The 21,618-nt window shown below is 34.5% G+C and overlaps 1 protein-coding gene and 1 non-coding gene across 2 annotated transcripts in view; both read right to left on the bottom strand.

Moving 5' to 3' along the window:
• Nucleotides 1-12,489: 12,489 nt before the first annotated feature.
• LOC115456318 lies at nucleotides 12,490-18,159 on the bottom strand. The gene is made up of 3 exons (XR_005112831.1): nucleotides 17,985-18,159; nucleotides 17,542-17,768; nucleotides 12,490-17,001 (listed from the first exon to the last, which is right to left on the bottom strand). It is a non-coding gene; the product is annotated as an uncharacterized LOC115456318 (transcript).
• Nucleotides 18,160-20,070: 1,911 nt separating this feature from the next.
• Nucleotides 20,071-21,618, bottom strand: part of LOC119190264 — a 3,178-nt gene continuing 1,630 nt past the window's right edge. The window contains exon 4 of the mRNA XM_037441734.1: nucleotides 20,071-20,104. Within this exon, the coding sequence (XP_037297631.1) occupies nucleotides 20,071-20,104 (34 nt within the window). The remainder of the gene's footprint in view (nucleotides 20,105-21,618) is intronic.

The following is a 21,618-nucleotide window of genomic DNA, read 5'->3' as shown; positions in this document are numbered from 1 at the left end:
CATAGATAAACCGCAAATGCAGATAATTCGCACAGTTGCACGCGTCACAAAGCAATTTCTCTATTGTTTTTGAAGTACAATGAAGTACACTCGACTAAAATAGAAGTCGAACAGAGTTAGCATATGAATAAAGTGGACAAAGGACCCCTTATGTCCATAGCGAAATTTTATTAATTGCGCATTGTGATAGGGCTGTGCTGATCAGATCGCTAATGTATATCGAGACACCAGATTCTTTAGGTGTAGGTACGTAATAAGTAACTGTTCTAGATAAATATTGTCCGCAACTAGGAGTATTCGCAAATTTTGGTATTAGTTATACAGCTTTACTATTTTATCACATACGCGGTCAGACCTTTATCACATAGAGGTAGGTAGAGACTATTGAGTGCCACACGCCGTAGCATGTAAAAGTAATAAGTCAAGATAGTTATTTTGACTAATTACTTTAACTTATTTATGTTTTTATATGTTAACAAATTTTATCTCTGGGTATTAGACCACGGTTACGGTGAGATAATTAAATTTTACGAAAAAAGGAAACATGGTAATCAATATTCGTATTTCACTTTTAACCTATATTTAAATTGTATAAAGTTCTTACATGTAACAGTAGTAGTGGATGACTGTAAAATTTTCATTAAAATTAAATTGATAGAGGATGATCGCATTTTGTGTATGTCTCGTGTGAGTGCAGATCCACCCCTGCGGCCATCCATTCAGCGCCGTCCAAGCGTGGTGCACATTGCATATATATTTCGATGAAATTGGTTATTATTTTTGTTTTAAAACAGTTATTTATTACTAATATAACGCTTTAAGGTACTCTGATTGATAATTTGTGACTAGTTCGGATACTAATTAGAGTAACTGAAATGTAGGTAATGGTATTATGCACACGGGCTCTATTTCTGATTATATATAAAATACATAATATTTTTTAAATAAAAATGTAATTACAAAAGCTTTTGTGAATTTGTTTATTAAAAAAAATATTGAAAAACTAATTTTAAAAGATTTTTATTAAGTTATTCATGTACTACAACGTATACAAACATCTTGTGCAAATCTCAGAACGTAACCCAGTGTGCGCTCCAAGCCCTGCAGAAATCATGAGAGCGAAAGATCAAACGCGCGTCGACGGTCGGTCTTTTTGACCCCGATAACAAAATGATACTTTTAGATGCACGGTGGTCGCACGAGAATCGTTTGCTGAATTAGAGGATAATTGAGCAAATTGATCCTTAGGTTTTTTTTTGGGAGGGTTGGATATATTTTAATGAGGGAAAGTCGGTATAATCTTACTTATAGTTGATGTTAGATTTTAAAGGAGAATAATCTACCTTGTCGTTCTGTAATATGCTGTATTTACGATTGCAATAATAATTATGGTTAGTTATTAAAATTAGTACGTTAGTCGAATTTAATGTATTTCTTTATAGTTCCTATCCGGAAAAATAATGCATGAAATGAATTTTATGGACGTGTTCAGGAACTCTTAAAACAAGGATTCTACAGCAACAGGTGGAAAGCTACATTCTTTTACGCGTTTCGAGTTCATTAGCCAAAGGCGTTTACAGAAGTTTAAACTTCAAAGTCAGCATGTCAGGAAATGCTTTTGTAGTTGAAGTAATTTACAACTTTTTACTCTACATGTACATAATGTAGTGTGTAATATTTTAACATATAAAGATTTATTGTATGTCCTAATTACAGTAATATGAATTCGTGTTGAATGAACTCGTACAAAACTAGTTTCGGTATGTTTTCGCGGCAACATGAGCGCGCGGGCTCGGCGCTCGCACAAAGTCACTCCGCCAGAGCCGGCAAGGCCATCACAGCATGTCAAGTTCGCTGCCACCACGTACATATTCCGCTAAAGCGCTGCTACAGTAACAATAATGGCTGAGTCCCCATTGTTTGGGCCCGTGGCACATTACGCTTTTGTCTCTGCCCTCTCTCGTTCCTCACAATGCGGCCAGGAAACAAGTGAGCCTTTATTTCGCCTCTTTTTGTCTCGGAGTATCGCTGCTTATTGTCTTCATTCGATTGTTCGGAGCTCTTCAGAGGGCACATTGTTGTGGAGCCCGTCGTTAGTGCTGAGCTTGCGGATGTGCAATGTTCTAAGTGTCGTTTGAATTTTAATACGGCTTTGGAAAGTGCGGATGATGCCTTTGCCTTTGAGCTGGGGATAGATAGAACAAAGGTGCTACTGTGGAATGCTCTACATTGCCGTTGTGATGTTGGCTAATAAAGTGCTGGTGATAAACGCCTTAACAAAGGAGTATGTTGCTGTTTAACAAAAATAGAACCAAAATTCAATCCAATGTTAATATTGTTAAAGTAGATTATGCTGTAAGAGGAAATACTCAAATATTCTTAGACGGTTACTGAGGGATCAACATTTAACAAAACTGCTGAACAGCATTTATACATAACACCACAGCAATATACGTGTCACTCTCCCAAACCCTCGTATTTGGGCCATTATTTTTCGTTTGAAAGGTTGTCACTTATTATAGTCTACATCGATAGCTATCCATCTTTATCTCCAAATGATACAAGCTACGCGAGCTCCTCTAGTTAGCATTGTTCGCGCGGCCCCATTGTGCACTAGCCTTTGTTACGGCACGCCCCGTTTTTCCTTTTCGCCTCCGAAGCAATGCGGTAGACCGCCTGAAAAACCAGCTGACAAGGGTTAAGAGTGTAATTTTTGTGTTTTACATAATGAGTTTAAACTTAGATTTTCTAAAGTTCGTTTCATATGCCCATCGGTTTAGGTATTAACGAATTATAATAGTACACTTGGTCATTGGAGTTTCTACATATTCAAGGCATGATTTTCAAAATCGTTTTATCTATGCAAACATTTGATAATATTGTACTTACGTGAATTGTAAAGATTTTCTACAGTCATTTTATCAGATAAAACAGTTTTGGTTATTTACTATAAGTAATACATAAATCTATATTTACATATATTATAAATGAGAAAGTAATTCTGCCTCTTTGTTTTTCGCTAAAATTTTGTATAGAAATAGTTTGAGACCCTGGGAAGTAGTAGAGACTATCCGGAAAAAACTTTAGAATGCGGGCGGAGCCGCGAACAAAAATTAGTAAGTTTTGAACCGGATTGAAAATGGCATTCAAGATGCACCTAAATACTAAAAATACTATGCACTTTGAATAGCAAGGTATGACATTAACGGCTAGCTTTAAGAACTAGACGACTTATAGTAACCACACCACCCGCACGAACTCTTTACAATGTCGACTCCACGCTGTGTCATTTCCCCAAACGGTATTCATATTTCCCACATTTTCCATACACAATATTGCGACTTTGTGCGGCAGCGCTCTCCTCAAGTCTCCAAATAGACCATTGACGAGCTCCGAGCAAACTCGCTATAGCGAATTAACACTATTCATGGGAAGTTTTGAAAGAGGACTACTCTCATACAATTTGGTCGCATTCATAAAGATTCACTCCTTAGCTAGCGGGATGAATGGTTTTATGAAATCTTCTGTATTGAATGTGTTTTAGCTTTTAAACATTTAATTACGATATTAATCATTCTATGTCAGCGACGTGCGCGGTTTCTATATTTATATTATATTTCTTTGTTTAGGTATGAATATTGAACGATACGAATACGTTATTTTTTGTATAAAACCGAAATACATTCGAAAATACTCGTTTTTGAACACATATACGTACACACACGTTTTATACGCGAGCGCAATCACACAACACACTAAGTTTCAGCGCTATTAACTGACTCTCAGCCAGATGAGATGCGGAACAATTAACTCAGCGACAATAGTGCGCTGGTATTGTAAGGCTATCGTTCCAGAAACAGTTGTTACAGCCGCCTCTGAAAGAACGCTCCGCAGAGTGGCCGGGACTGAACAAAAGCCGCTCCAATTGTGTTACACTACACATATTTTTGTATTGTCGAATGGGAAATGTTTGGTCGCAACACAGATTTTCGTCTGATTAAAGGGTTTTTGTGTCCGATCAAGTATAATTTATAAATCAGTGTAGTATTCGGAACAGTTAAATAAAAATTAAAAAAAAATTGCAATTAAGTAAAATGTGTTTCTATGCTTATTTGTCGGCCTTTGAACCGTCGGCAAGATATTATACAGGCTGTCTGTTGATCCTGGAGTCAACTCCTTAGTTTTCTTCTAGATTTGATTTCTTCAAAATAGTTGACGTTAGGCACGTAGCTGGTTGTTACAAGTAAGCCAAGTTCTTTATGCACCACCCTTGAAAAAGTTGTGCAAACTCCACGTTGATATGGGAAAACGTTAGGCATGGGAAGAAAAATGTCATTATAGTTATTTATTTAGCTTAATAATACTTATAAAATATGTATAACAAAATGTTATATGTGAAATTAATAAAGATTTGCAATATTGTTCGTGTGATAGCGAAAGGTTGAAATACATATATTGTAAATAAATATAAATCTTCGAGTCGTCTTTGAATAGTGTTAATTTACTATTGAACTGGCACAACTCCCGAGTGTGAGACTTCAATAGAAACCTCGTTCGACATCAGAAACATGAAATTCTATATGGAAAATGTGGAAAACGTAAATAGAGGCAGCAAAAAGCGACTCGAAAGGAGGGTGATTTTCTAAAGGCTTCAGCCGTTTCAATGGGCCACTGTTTAACATTGCTCATTGAGCGATATTTTCTGATTCCTATTCAAAACGCAAGAGACTTATTGTACATACAAACAGGTACTTTTACCTAAAAGAGCAATACGCAACTTTTTAACCATATCCACTTGAGAAGAAACTCTTTTGTCTACAATTCGAGAAGACCTTTAGAAACAAGGACAAAAGTACGACAAAGAAGGTATAGTATCAAAGAAAGTTTTATGTTAACAGAAAAACCAAATGACATTTATCAAGCCACGATGTTTGGATTATTACCATTTCATTTTATCGTTATTCAGCGAAATATTGGAAGATGTTTTCATTTAAAAACAATTGATTTAAGGATGTGAACAGGATTGTTCTGTCTGTATATTTTATTAAGACAATCGAGTCGTGCAATGCCGTTTAGTGTTAGAAAGACTTCTACTCCTGCTTCCATCCCATCTGTGATCGAGCCGATTCGAGATAAAGGATTGGATATGAAATGCTTCGTTAAAGTGGCTTTCTTCGTGACAATCGTAGTTGTTCAAGTTTGTTTGATAGCTTTATATTTTTGGAAATGTGATTACTAATATTATTCTTATTGATTAGTTATTAATGCATATTATAAATATTGAAACTTATTATGTGATCATTATTGAGTATTTTAAGTGTTTCTATCAGCCAAGTTAGTGTCTATTGGTAATGTTATTATACAGGGTCTGTTGCAGTATGATTACTAAAAGGGGATATAAAATTCACCACTAAAAATCGACTCCTTAGTGACTTCCAGCAGTTGTACAATACCGCAAAATAACATACAAAACAAGACGAATCGGAAGCAGGCGGCAATAAGGTCCCAAAAAGGAAACAGTGGATCAGAAATGTGTACCATAGAAGTTAAAATATTTTTCATGTATTGCCCTTAGTGTAGGTATTCCATTTTCCATTCCCATTCCTTGACACATGTTGCTGCTAACGAAACTGAAAATATCATTGTGGTCATCGTGTCTCTTGAATTATTTAACATTTCTTGGGATTGCAGTAAGGTAATTTACTCCAGAAGTTTAAGTGTTAAATCTCTTAATGCTCTACTTTAAACCAGAATACAGTAATGATTGAACATTATTTAGAGGTAAAAATAATTTATGTAAGAATTTAGTTCCGAGTGACATCGCAGCTATTGGCAAAGTTTAAAGGGTAACAGCGTTGATAGGTGAAGTTCAGGTCAAAAAGCTTGACGATGGTTGTAAAAACATAGACTACATTGCCTACTAGCTACTGTAGACGAGTTAGACGAGTAATCGGCGTTGGCTTATTGCAGCCATACATCAACTCTCATTCACTCCTGTAATAGTCATTGTTCTAAGGATCAAGTCAGCCATGAAGATTGCGGCTTGTTGTTGTGCTATTGGAACTAACACTTGGCATAATCTGCCTTTAAAGCATTGGCTATGTTACAAGTGTTAGTACAGCCGTGGTTCTTAGTTGTCATGTTAGCAAGCTGTCTAAGCTTTTAGTTTGACCCTAAAACTTACTTTACTAGGATACTTCATTACTTCGACGTATCCTACCACATCGATCACCAGGCGGGTTGTTGACTACTTTTCGAGTATTTTATCTTCTCTCAGATATGCTTGAATAACTACACGGTTCCATCGCATGTTACATATATGTGTATTTCTTTTGGACGCTAAAAACAACGATAAAGTCCCAACAATTTTATAATATTCTCCGCAACTAAATTGCATTTTGTGGTAGGTGTCAGCCATTTGGAATCCAATCGCGCGCGTTGATTGGGTATTGAATTAATATTTTTGATATTCCAATGTGTCACTGATGAGTGGCTTATAAAATAAGCCACCATCTCATGAATGTCAATAGGTTGAAGACGCGTGGGGCAATCATCGCGCCCCGCTGCTTTCAATTTCTGCCTATTCAGACGATTCGCAAACCCTTTCCTACATATCCCCATTTTTGTAGGGAAATGTATTTTCAGGCTAATTCCTTGTGTCTGTTTGATTAGAGGTTAATGCTTAAATATTAGGTAGAGTGGGTCATGATTGATTACGGAATTGGATCAAGTTTCGATGTCATGTTTAGTTGGTATCCGAAAAATATGAAGAGAAGCTATAAATTCAAAGGAATATGCGTAATATAGGTATATTATATAATGAGTCTTTATACCATATATTAGGTAATATGTGGTATAAAAACTCTGGCGCTACAATTTGCAAATTAGGTAGGTAGGTACTTAGTAAGTTGAATTGTTTATGACCAAATTCTTAAAGAGGTCATTTTAAAATGTGCAATAATTCAGTTCTTATCAAATTCTAAGAACAAGAATGAAATGTTAAGTATTGTCCAAATTCTATTTTTAATTTGTATGGATTAGTCCAAATGCTTTTATTATTATTTTTTATATGTGCTAGACAAAGTGACGTCTCTGCACCTGATGGTAAGTGAAGTAGGGTCCACATAGAGCGTTAACTGACGCGAGTTGATAACCTTCCGCTAGTCGACTCAATTATATCGGGCTGTTTGGAACCAAATATGTCCAAGCTGAACCTGGAACCCGACACTCTTAGGTACGTGGGTCACTATGGTGGGTTTTACACCTAGTGACGATGGTCGCTATCCGGATTCCGGGCGGATACAAATATTCTACCATCAACAGAACCAACTGTCATTAAAGTTATTAGTCTTAGTCAGTTATCGTTTGGGTTATAATACGAAACGCGTTCGATGTCCTTAGAGTAGACAGAGTTAGTTTTTTTTACTGCTCACCTATATTACTGATACTGAACCCTAACGTCACATTTATGAGTCCATTTAACGTCAAAGACTCCGATGTACTATGATGACAAAGCACACATTATTTGAACAATACACTAAAACCCCTCTTTATTTAACGTTGAACATTGGTCCGTTGTAGGTATTCGTAATTTCTTTGATTCGCTCCCATTGTCGCGATGATAAAAAGAGACACTTTTCAGTTTCTGCCGTTTGAATGAATACACCCATTATGTCTACACAAAAGTGGATATTCCAAACAAAAACATCATTGCTGCTGTTATAACGTTGAACGTAAAAAACAATTCATATTCCATTATGATTTCGAACAATGTACCTATCTAGTTGGTGAAAATATTTTGTCGCGAATAATATTGAGAGAGATTGCCGCGGGCGGCTAGTCGACGGTTATTGTTATTGCAAAAAATTAATAACTTATTTAACACTAGTTTCCAGCCGCATATTCGTCCGGTTGTATTATTACATGTGAATATATTTTGTTAAAATAGGTTATGAATTGTATAGAATATCTATTAGGTACACTTTGCTTTCATGTTTGTGTACAATGCTTCTACATCTTTCTTTACTAATGCGAATGTTATGGAAAAATGTTTGGATGTTTGTTGATGAATTTTCGCATACAAATAGACCATGTCCTGGATTACATACTATACTTTTTATCACGGTAATTTGCTGATGCGGAAAATATTTCATTTTATACATAGATGGCGTTGTACAGGTAGTGCAATCCTGTACTATGATTTAGGGATGTCTGAAGCGGAAAAAGCTGTTCACCCGGACGAAGGCGCGAGCAACACCAAGTAAGTACTTACATTTATAAAATTTATTTTCTTCAACATACATACGCAATGGCGTTCTCATCTCATACAGGTAGGCAAAGACTATTGTGCGCTACATTCTACGATCTTGACACACTATTTTCGCCTGTTTCACATTCATATTTCTCATACATTATCATTAGCCGCTTGGCTAATACTAAGTGTAGGAATTGGACATATATAGTAGCAACAGCAAACAGACCCTCGGATTACAAAGTGGTATGTGGCACTGTACTTCGTTCGTCACACGAGATTGCTCATTATAAATAATTACATTGGCTATGGCTTTCTTTAATCCGAAACAGAACTGAACAGTGTTGTTTGCAGCAGACATAGACACTGCGATGGTATGCAGACAGGCTCTCGCAAATGAGAAGCCTGCCACAAAGCTGACTGGCCTTTAAGAGGTGAAGTTATCCCTTCACTTGCAAAAATGCATAAAATTCACCTAATGTCTATATTTCAACATTTTCAAAAAACTCTACGTTTTAAAATGTACATAAACATAAACGTATTCCGTAGTAAAGTTTATTTTCCGTTTGATGCAGTGCGCTATTGGAACTTAGTAAAAACTCTCCGTGATAAGCTCGAATATCTTCAGTCCTTGAAGACTGATTTTAATGAAAAAAAAACGACATAATAGAATTATTTATAGATACTCTAATAACGTAAGTAACGTAACGTTATGTTTAGAAACTAATAGTTCTATGAGATATAAGGAGGTACAGGTCTAAACAAACCGACCAACAAAAATTATGCAACATTAATATTCCAATGAACAGAAATGTATTCGATTTTGCTACTTTTTTCGGATTACTGTGAACTAGTTACACGCATATCAAGTTATGTAAAAACTTAATTTACGTCCACTTTTGTAATTGCCGCTGTAATAAATATTCTATTGATACTTTTCTTGTATAGGTTTAAGTTCTAGACACAGTAAGATTTCTATCTAAGTAGGTATAATATATTAAGGCGATACCTCAAGGTCCATTTTCATACATTTTGTTTCACCTTTAATCTGGGTAACTAAACAAGTATTGGCAAGTAAAGAATTTAAATTCACGTCTAGTTAGTGATTAGTTCTCGCAGTTGAAAGAAAAACGTAAAAATAATTAATAATCATGGATATTTCGGCCTTTAAAATTTCGTCATATTAAATTTATCTAGACCTATTAGAAAATGTTAGTTTAACCCAGCCGTCATCCTTTTCTTATGCGGGCCACATAGGTGTCTTAGTTATGGTGCCTCAGGTCACAACGTAAATTCATTGGCTTATTTAAGGGACTAAAACTTAATTAAAATTATTCAGCATCTTACGTATGAAACTATTAAAATCGGGGACCTTTTTTTCGCTCTGCCCGGGGCTTTGGTTTGTGTAAGTGGCAGTGGGCAGGACACAGCTCGTAGAACTGACAACAGGTGGGGCAGAAAAGTTGTTGAATGGAGACCGCTTATCAACAAACGTCACGTGATGATTTCTTATATTTACGCGAATGTTAGACATTGACGTTTATAAAACTATTAATCGGATTTTATCGCGGATTTTTATATTTTTTTTTTCGATGGTTCGAAGATTTTGTAGCCTTCTTGATCTCCCCCACGACTACGAAGATTAAAATCCAATAAATAGTTTCATTTTAAAGCAAGCGTAGCGTTGCACGTCCACCTACATGATGGACAAGTGCAAACACGCCGCTATTAACAAGTTGCTCTAGAAATATTTAAGGGAAGCCCACGTTTAGCGCTGGACTTCCAAGGGCTGCAGGAGAAGACGGTATGCTCAAGAACTCAAAAATTACACAAGTTCATTTTGCTTTGCCCATAGAATTGAACACAAAATACTTTGCCCACACGAGTCGACCGACGTATCGCACAATGTGTTTTTAAGGTCGATTTTAATAAGTTATCGTAGCCGCTAACTATGCGTTAATGGCAAAAATAAACCAATCATAATGAATCATCTGTACCTAAGCATGTTAAACTTTATTCTAATTTGCCTATTTTCAGTATGGACCGGTAGAGGTTAATATCATTTATAGGTTTTGATGATTAAGTAGTCATTAAAATTTAAAATAAAATATAACGGAACTAGTCAAATTCCTTTAAAAAAGTATACTTACCAAATAGACAAATAGACTATCGACATAAAGATACATATTTAACATTTCTGTAAACGTTTGGGTTATAACTTAATTACACAGCAGAGTAAGAATGTTTGAAAATATAAAGTGCACTGGGTGGTTCAGCTCAGTTGGGTAAATAACGCTGCAATATCTATTTCTGCTGCCAAGCATCATTTTATGATATTGATGCCTATTTTATTACTAATTAAACATCGATTATTTATTTGAATTTGATTTTTACCATCAGACGAATGGCTTGCCAGTCTCGTAACCGCCGTTGGGTACCACTACCACCAGTTTGTGTGTCTAAACGCGCTAATCTCAGCCAGTAAGTACTGGTTCGTATTGGAAAAATCTTTTAGTGTTGCATAGCCTATTTATCGAGGAACGCTATAGGCTATATTACATCACGCTATGACCAATAGGAGCGGATGGAGGAATTTTTGAACAAAATGCTCCACCGCATCAGTCTACTTGTCTGAACGCGGTAAACTTAAAAAGTACCAAACGGATTTGAATGAAATTTGGTATGGAGATAGTTTGAGACCTTAGGAAGGACACAGGCTACTTTCTATCCTTGAAAAATATATAGCGGAACTTTGATCCAGGAACATTTTATCTCGGAAAAACTTTTTCACATGGGCGAAGCCGCGTAATTATTTATAAAACTATTTCAGAGATTGAATTCCCGAGCCGATACATAAAAAATTAAAAATATTCGTAAATTAAGGACTGTAACTACTCAATGTATGTTATTAAAGGTATTTTACAATTTTCAAGATTTATATATAGGTAGGTATGTTTAGTTTTATTTGTTCAATAAGTATTTTTTAAGAAAACAAAGGATTTTTTTGAATAATCTTTGTCAGGACAATGTTTGTATGAAAGCAAAAGTTTGGAAAATCAACGGGAAAGTTCCATTTGGGTGGTATCTTCATATTATGACAATCTTTTCTGTATAGGTACGCTAATCTCCGAAACCACCTATCATACAAAATTTGTTAATGTGCTTGGCTTTTTCCAGCTTTAAAGATATGATAGTTTTGGATCCGATAGATGGCGCTATTGCCGATATCTTAAAATAAAAAACAAAAAAAATGTGTCAGTAATAGGCTGTAAAAAATATTACATTTTTCAAAGGAAAGTATAAGCACTAGTCACGAAAAAGCGACATCTGTTCCTCTCGGCAGCATACCGAAACTGAACTGAGGCAGAGGGCAGTGTAACTGCAAAACCAACGAAACTTAGTAATTCCACAACTTGCCGTTAGATGGCACAGTCATGGAGGAAGTATTGATCCACGGCACTAGCTGACATTTTATTCGCGCTATTTTCACTTCACACAATGGAAAGATGGCGTCTCTTCTTTACACGGCATCCATTTTGTGATTTCAGATAAATAAAATGCATACTATTACTGTATATGAACTTTCTATATTTTAGTATTAAATCTGGCGGTTCTTATATCAAATATCAATTTAATCACAGAATAATATATTTTTACACATACATTTTGATTACATCTATGTTTACATTAAATTTAATGATAGTCTTGATGCAATGTTATTATATTGTGAGAAAATATTTACTCATCTTATAAGGATAATTGTATTGTACACATAGTTGCGAAATGTTTCAGTTTTATTTTAATAAGTTCGATGAAATCATGAAATTTACCTACATCATTAGCCTCAAGGTTAACGTGACAATTTGTATGTAAACAAAAATATATTTATCCAACAATGAATATAATCTGTAAACACAAATGAGTTTTAACAAAAAAAAACAACATTCTGACACAGATCATAATTTATTGCCGACCAAATCTGATTTCTTTAGTTTTGGCTAAATGCCCAAAATAAATGTTTACGCCAAGAAAACGTGACCAACTTTATTAGTTAATGCTGAATAGCCGACAAAATTATATCACACTCAAAATTAAAAAATAACTTCAAAACTATTTTCGTATTGTACAGTCATGAGTTATTTGGGAGGCGTAGGTGCCATAAGTAGCAAACAATTTGTGGACGCGCCACATTATTCCTCATTTGTGCAGACATTTTAATGACAATGAATAAAACAGTATTATACATATAAAAATATTTTATTAAAAACATTTTGGTAACATTTAATAAGAACACTTAGGTAAAAATAAATCGACCTCAAAATCATTTTAAAAGAACAGCCTGGACTGGAAGTTCACGGAGGAAGCCGGAACAGCAAAAACTAAAATAAATAAAAACAATGATAACACTCTAGCTGAGACATGTCTAATTGACAACCAGAATTAAGGCATCGCAAGAATAATTATTTAAGTACAATAAAATACCTACGGCTATTATTATAATTACAACAAATAAACGCCTAGTGTCTATCGTTCAATTGTGTATGCGCCGGGCCGCCGCGACTGCGGGCGGCGCGCGACCCTGTACAAGTCTCTTGGCAGGGGCTTACATCGAGTATTATTGCCACATTATACTTCACTTCACTCACGAGACATTTTGTTTGCCACTACGTCGTAATTATACACTACTAATTACTAAAACATCCCAATTATATGAAGCTATGTTAAAATTTTACCTAACTAATAATAATATTAACATCTTCGGCTAATTTTGATACTAGAATGATATAACATCATTTCATATTGTACTCTTAACATTACGCTGAATTAAATTATAAGTGAGGAATAACACATGTTATACATAATATTGCAAGCATTACTGAGATTGTGCACGTTACGTGGTACCTTTAAAATTAATAGTTGGAAACTTAAGTGATAACGAAAGATTGCTTATACTCAAGTCGAAAATGGTGTACCGAGCGCGCCCCGTCTAAGACGAGCTCTTCAATAGCTACGATAAAGGAACAGTCATAAAGATTAAATTACGAGCATTGGCACTTTCAATATTAAATCTTAATTACACTCTCGAAATAGCACTGCATATCAATAACCAACTTAAAAACTAAATTCAGATCAGTCATTTATGATATCACATCAAAATAAACAGGGAAATACATAATGTGATCATTGATTGGATATACTATATAATATATATTATATTTTTTCAAAAGAGGTATTAATTTTCTTAAGGGTTACTAAAATATTGAGCTCTGCGCCGCGCGCGACGCACTATATCACCATAATACGAGAACAACATTGAACCAATAAAGTTTTGGTACTTGGAGTTCATCTCCGAGTTAATTCTATTTTGCTAAACCTACATAATGCTTATCAGATATACGTAATACCCACTGGAGACGCGGCCGCCTCTGGCAGAGCATCACACCCGTGTATGAGTGCTCGGTGTTTGAGCTCGGGGGTTGTCCCGCCAGAGGCGGGTGCGACGTCGAGGCAAAAACCCTTCATTCTTATACAATTTTCGTTATAAAAATACTGTCATTTGACTACAGTTCAATCAGAAAAAATATTTTATCGTATGAATGAACAATACATATAATACAACATAAATAATATGTATAATATCATGTATATGATTTGACTAAACAAAATAAAATGCATAAAATTGAAATGATTGAAACATTGTAAAAAATCACTTGAAGACACTTAGAAATGGAAGGTACTAAATTGATATTTTAGAAAATTTTGTTAAATAAATAGCACAACAACCAAAATATTTGGCAATGTGGATTAAATAATCATTAACAACTACTACCCTCGGCTGCTAACTTAAAAACACAAAACTGGAATGCAAATATTGCATCGCACCTCGGCCTGTCGCGGTCGCGGGCAGAGACGCGCCGTGTGGCCAGCAGGGAATCACATACTAAACTTAGGAGACATTCACAACAACAGCTAGTCTATATATCTGTGCGTATCGCTCCAAATACTTTCCTTTGAACTACATTCGATTGCAGCTTTGTCATATTAATAAGTAAAACTAAAAATAATCTGAATGCAACATTTGATTTCATTAAACCAATAACAACCATTTGTGAGTGCGTGTGACTGAGGATATAGCACACTAGGCAAGCAAAGACACAACTGAACCATTAATATTATTAAAATTCCAAATTCATTATTCGCTAACATGATGTTCAGAAGTGGCTTCTCACAGAGGCATTATGAATGTATTTTGTTAGCTGCATTCTGAGATCCATGCTATATGTTCAGTCATTACCCACTGAATCATAAATATATAAATAAATATTTTGTATTAGTTTTGCCACTTAAGTTTTGTGTTCATAGCCTGTTAACCATTTTAGATATAAAAACTGAAATAATTTTAGTGATGACTCAACACAAAGCGACTGATAAAATTCAAAATAAATTTAGATTGCGATAACAAATACTGTTTTGAAGGTGAATTTTGCTATTGTCAATGGAAACAATAATATTATTGAGGGAAAACAATTCACGGATGTTGGTCCCTTCCAAAAATTTGCCAAATCTTTATGAACTCCAATATCAATATTATAAAGAAAATTTTGAAAACTACATACTGTATTGTCTCATATCAACATTTTTTTTTCTTTATAAAAATAACTTTGTGGGGAATATGTCAAACATTATTGTGTACAAATACTCCAGTTCCAATTTAAAGCTGATCACAACATAGCAAAACTAAAGTTGCACAAAAGGACAGTATCAATTATTACACATTATAGTTAGTATGTTACACATTACTTACATGTAATTGAAGAGACTCACACTATTAAATATCTTGACTAAATTAAGAGACCACAAATATTACATTTTATATATGCACGTACATAGAGATATTGCCAGTCTGTTAACGACACTTACTATAATTTCACTAGAAACCCAGCATCTGGGCATATCAATGACTCGAACGTTTTAAAACGGTCCATAACAACTACTAATACCTTACAATATCTAATCACTGAATTATTTTGTGATGATATGCACTGATAACCCATTTTGACTATGTATCAAATGGGCTCGTCATACAATTAAATGAGTTGTTCAAGCTTTCACATTGAATTGATAGGAAATTGATTTTAGAGAAATGGGTCAAGATCGTATCATCTAGATTATATGTCATCACTATTATTATGTAATGTTCGGACGGTAAATCCAACAATAATCATAATTACATCTTAAATTAACCTACAGCTTGGCTTTAAATTCGTGCCTATCTCGTCAAAATCGTAAATTTAAATAACATCCGAGAAGCAGCCTTTTGGTTTAAACAATGACGATCCTATTGATAAATGACTGTGGAATATATCTAATTCATTATCTCTAGAAACTAAAGAATTTATAAAACAATATTTAAATAATAACTATTACATGTAATGGTGGGAAGTATTAGCTCATTATGACATTGTAAATGTCTATAATTTAAATATTGCTTCAAGAGTAATTAATTGGATATTATAAAATCCATTGGTCAAAAAGACTAAACCATACTTTATACTAATCAATATAAATTGTGTAGACCAACAATTTATAGTTAATATAATATTCTTTGGATAACAAATTATTAACATTTCTAAGAGGAACTAAATGTAGCATAATATATTACTAACTTTTTAGTTTTCATTGCATCAATAGAGTTGGAGTTTCACTTTCAGATTCAATCAATAATTGTCTTTTGCATATAATTTCTTTTTCTAAAATGGAACCTAAAAATGCTGTCACGGAATAAGTCTGCAAACTCTTTATGGCATTGCAAAGTTCATAAGTGTTAATTAAGCCTAACTTTATCACACAATCAAATAAGTTAAAACAAAAACAAGTCTTTTATCGTCACGCATTACATTCACAGAATTGTCAAAAATTGTCTTGTTTAAATTAAGATCACAGTATTAAGTCACGATTAAAATGTAACTCTACGAATGCGCGAGACGATAGCCACATACATATTCCACAGTCATCCGTAGAACTGGGCCACAGCAGGCGAGCAGACGCACAAACTACGTTTAGGAAAATGTCACAAAACCACTGGCTTTAGTTCGTCAAAAATAAAAACTATTAAAATTTCTTATAATACAACAAATCACAGTTTATAAGATTTTATACTAATCTTAATATAAATTAGTAGAAAAATGTATAAAACTTCATAAAAGGTAGTTTAAATAAATATGATCAACAAAACATTTACCAATTGCAAAACATACCCATCATGTACAGAAAACACGGCAGGTCATCACAAATTTATCGAGCTAACTATTGAGTGAACTAAAGCCATTGGCTTACTAGATAATGGTTATTACAAGCACCATTAAGTGACAATGAGAGTCGAAGAAGTTGATATGCACCCTGATGTGTCCCAGTCGTACCCATTCAACGTTCGTTTGTTCAAAGTTTATGCTGACACATAGTCACGTCAATCCGTGGCAGCTACGACCCATGTGAATCCGCATAAGCGACAAGTGTCCTTTACGTACTGCGTGCGAGTTCCGTACGGGCCCAGCCTGTGGTACTGGGAGCGGTTGGCGAAGAACAGCGCGGGGTTGTTTGGCGGCAGCACGGTGGCGCGATAGCTCCACCGAGGATCAGTGAGATTTGCCATCAGATTGAGGATGTCTCGTCCTCCATATGCAATTTTTACGTCTTCGGCTTTTTTCTTTTGGACGTGGCTGCGGTTGCACAACCGGTTCAAATATTTTCTGAAATAAGCCGCATATAATCAGTGACATTGGCCACTAATAAGACACTCTTAATATAAACCATAAACACTCTATTTTGTTGTAGGCGTTATCTCACTATAACTCAGAAATACTGCCAGTCATACAGTTAGTTCCAATAGGTGCAAGCCATAATCATCCTAATGAGAAAGCAGTAATGTCTATAATAGCGTATGGCCGCCGTATGGGTGTATTGCTGTAACTTGGTGGAGTGTTGCTATGTGCGTCTAATATAAGTTGCAGAATTAATTTTGGCAAGGACCGATCGCGGATCGGCTGTCCGCAGTCGGTAGACATTTTGTCGTAACACACCAATATATAACTTGCGATTGCAAAGCTCAACATAATTTAATTTATCAAAATATCACCACCGTCACTAAAATTTTTCCATTATCACACGTCGATAATGTACACAACATTGATAGCGTAATATAGACATTCGCCATTACGGAATATTATGAAAATAGAGAGGTCAAGGACAGGACGTACGCAAACAAAATAATGCAAATATTTTACACTAACCTTCTCTGTTGTCTGAGGACTAGATGGCAGGGAGTCACTGTTCACCGATTCCGACTTGAGCGATCCCAGCGAACCGATACCGCTAGATTCACTGGAGACGGACGGGCTGGGGCTTGACTGCGACTGAGACAGGCCCGCTATCTCGATTATATGCCCGAACGAGCTGAACGAGTTAAAATTATCTGTCTCCAAGCCAGCCAGAGGTAGCGCAACGCTCAGAGCCATGTCTGCAAACGGGAAAACACGTTTGTATTGTAATTACACGTGCATAAACGACACTGCGTGTGAACATTTAGCTATGTTGACAGAATCTAACCAACGCGCCAAACTGTTACGGTTTTACGATCACGGCACTGTCAAAGTAACGCGACACTCACCTTTGACTAGAATATTATTGGAAATTCAGTAAACACACCGTAGCCAAGCAGTAAAACAATAATTACCGAAAAGCGTAATCCCAGAAAGCACAAGCCTCGACGTAGTTGAAAGAGATCGAACATTTATGAAGTGAAGTGAACTGCAAACGGGAGTTTGCGTGTGCGTGATGTCGAGCGCCAACCGGAAATGGCGCTGTCGACAAAACAGTCTATTACGCAGCATAAAATATTACGTTATAGTACAATCGTTTCCTAACTCAACCTTATATCTGAATATCTTGTGCTTATTGCCTTTATAATATATTTCCATTTTGCTGAAGCATTATACCAGGCATGATTTAAATCATAAAATATAGAATTGTAGCCAAATACGATGCTAGCGCCATCTAGTGAACATGTTTGAAACCCACATGAAACGTGTGCTTAAAATTTTGTTGAAATAATCATCCTAGATGGCGGTAGCTGATCAAGAATGGTTGTGGTTCGCAGATTTTTGTACAGAGGGCGCTGATTCAAATTATTTTGATATTGAACGGGAGTAACAATTCTCAACACTGAACGATGTAGGTCAAAGAAAGGAATAAGAAAAGTTTCTAGAAAATGTAACATCAACGCTATACTCTTTGGCAAGACTAGTTTAACTAAATTCTTTCTTTACTATAAGCAAATGCATAAATATTAGGGGGGTGTGATAAGGAGGTAGGTAATAATTGTTATGAATAACTACATAATATTTTAATCTATTTCTATAATGAAATAAAAATTGAGAAAATTTATTATTATTTAATTAAAAAAGTCCATGCGTGAGTTGCAATGGGCGACTGTGAATTTTTACTAATACTAATGACGCAAGTTCGTTTCCGTACTTAGGCGTTTTAGTAGGTATTCGTTATTTTCTTTACATTTCATGTATCATTTTAGATGTTTCATAGAACAAAATACAAAAAGATATTTGCACATAATATTCATAAAATTATACTCCATTGTTTATACCTCAGTTTGTACCCTGCTTAATTGTCTATTTATTAATTGTTCCTTAGGATATCTGCCATAACAACAAATAGTTTTTTCTCATTTCAGAAGACTCCCGAACACGGTTCAAAATATGTGTGTAAGACAGAACAGACAGACTTTATAATCTTTGTAGTAGAGTTTCGTTAATAATTTTAGTGGACGGAACTGTAATAAAAATGAACATAACATGTTTGTATTACTTTAATATCTGAAGGCAAAAAAAGCATAAATAATAAACAACATGCCTTAACTATCTCGTGGTATATGCTTATGCAGCATGGTGTATGGTGCAGTTTGTTTGTTCGATCTAAAACAATCAAGTAAATTATGATAGGTTAGAATAACACCCAGTAATTCGGATTTAAAAATTATGTTCGATGAAGCGATAGGCATGTTTTATAGAAGTGAAATATATTTGCCCAACCATGAATACATTAGCCACTTTACTGCCTTAGTGCACTTAAAGCCAAGGTGATTCTTGATGATGAATGTCATCGTTCAAATCAAATTCAATTAATTTATTTTGCCAAAACATGATCATATTTTAATGAAGTCTTATTTAATATATAAGATATTTGTTTAGTGGTTTTTATTAATTATTGTTATTTATCTTTACATGACAAAAATCATTATAACATTTACCTATGAGCCATTTTATTAATTTGTTTATAAATCGGCTAAAAGGCAGTTCATGCAATCATTTTCGGCATTTTATTATATATTTGATGGTCATACAACCGATATCCCTTTAATACAAAGTGGTTGACACTGAATTCACTTTTAGTTAAGTTTGTATTTATTATTTTAGCCTACGTTTTCAAATAACTTAGAATATTTATTGACAAAAATATCAACTTGAATTTTATATACATATATTGAAGAGTTTTAAATTTCTGAAACAAGGCGTACAAGGATTAAGTGGCCCTGCATATTGGCTGGAAACACTTTTTCATTAGTTACCTTCTTTTTTGGTGCTGTCCGCTTTTCCGGAGATATTTAAGTAATACGTAATGTGTACCAAGTATCTATTTATGTAAGAATAAATTATTGTATGTACAGTCATCTGAACGAATTTAAAACTTCAAATTGCTTGTGTATTTTAACCGACATTTTTTTTCGAAAATATAATAAAAGGGGTTTACTTCACTTCAGCAAAACAAGACACTTGACATCTATAGGCAATTTAAAGGTTTGAATTTATTCAGTTATTTTTGTGGCTGAATTTACATTGTGGAAATTATTAATACAAATTTATTAAGGTTCCCTTTGCTTCAAGTACGAGCATTTATGTATTTTGTACCTTTGTAAATGAATTTTATTTTATTTTCATTTCTTGTAATGAGGTTAACTCTGATCATAGACAGCGTGAGGTGTGGTTTAACTTCTTTAATTACAAGGCATTGGAATTTAAATAATTCTATTTGTTTTTAAACGCCGTTTATGAATATTATGTAGAGGGTCATTTTAACATTGAATTACAATGTGAAACCACTTACTTACAATATTGAAAATAACACTTCGCAACGAATTACCCAACCCATAAATATAAAAAAGTATAAGTTTCGAGCAAAATAATATCAATAAAAAATAACCTAAATTTATACACCCAAATGACAGAACTACCACTTGAAAAGAACTTGTCGCAACGGCAATATCACAGTTTCAGTTAGGAATACACATACGCCTTTTTGCATTAAACTACAAAATTATTTAAAAAAAAGTGGATTTTTAGTGCAAATACTCGTTATTCATGGATGATTTTTGGCACAAAGTTATGGCATAGCACAATATATGTGGATTCATTTATTAACGTAATGTAAAAATATACAAAATAAAACTGTATAATTTTACCACAGAACATTCATAATGATTGCTTGTTTACGCGAATGTTAGACATTGAAATAAAACTATTTTCCATTATGTGACGACCCCCCCCCCCCAGTCAATCCGTAAAATAGTTTTCTTTCAATGTTTCTTATATTCCATTAAATAAGAAGGGTAGAACAACGAAAGTTATCAACATAGCCTAGCGATTAGCAAGATGAAATGGCAGTGGGCAGCATGCAAAACTGATAGAATCAGCATTTGTGGTTGATCATGAGGATGAACAAGGAGAGACAGAGCCTAAGCAGAACTCCGTAATTTTAATAAAATATTACATACCTAAAAGCCAACTTTGGAACTAGGTCACGTCAAATTATTTTTTGGTTCTTAGTATTTTGTTTGTTTTAAATTTTTATACAACGTTTTCTATCTACTTTCCACAAAAACGAAGTGAGAACACGTAACGGGTGTAGAAAAATATTAACATTCTGTGATGGCGATTATACACGGTTATCACAGACCACATAATGCATTTTTTGGTATTTCACATTACCCCTTTCATTTCATTTTAAATGCTTTTTAGAACAGTTTGAATACAAAATCTTTTAGGGCTATGTCATAATGATTATAGAGATGTCACGCACGTTCTCGGCTGTGAGTGGCTTATGATAGTAAATGAAGTGCTCTTAATAACAATAAAAAGAAATGTATTTTTTCTTTCTCTGTATCATATATTGAAGTTTTTATACCTTAAACTGATATTGAAAAGAGACCAGAGTCAGAGTTTATTGCCCGTGCTTCTCTGGTGAGAACTGCTTTCCGAGCTGGTGGTTGAGGTAATATTCACGGAATTTAAATAATG

The sequence above is a fragment of the Manduca sexta genome, chromosome 23, assembly GCF_014839805.1.
Source record: "Manduca sexta isolate Smith_Timp_Sample1 chromosome 23, JHU_Msex_v1.0, whole genome shotgun sequence".
NCBI lineage: Eukaryota > Metazoa > Arthropoda > Insecta > Lepidoptera > Sphingidae > Manduca > Manduca sexta.
This window is presented reverse-complemented; position numbering and strand designations above follow the sequence as displayed.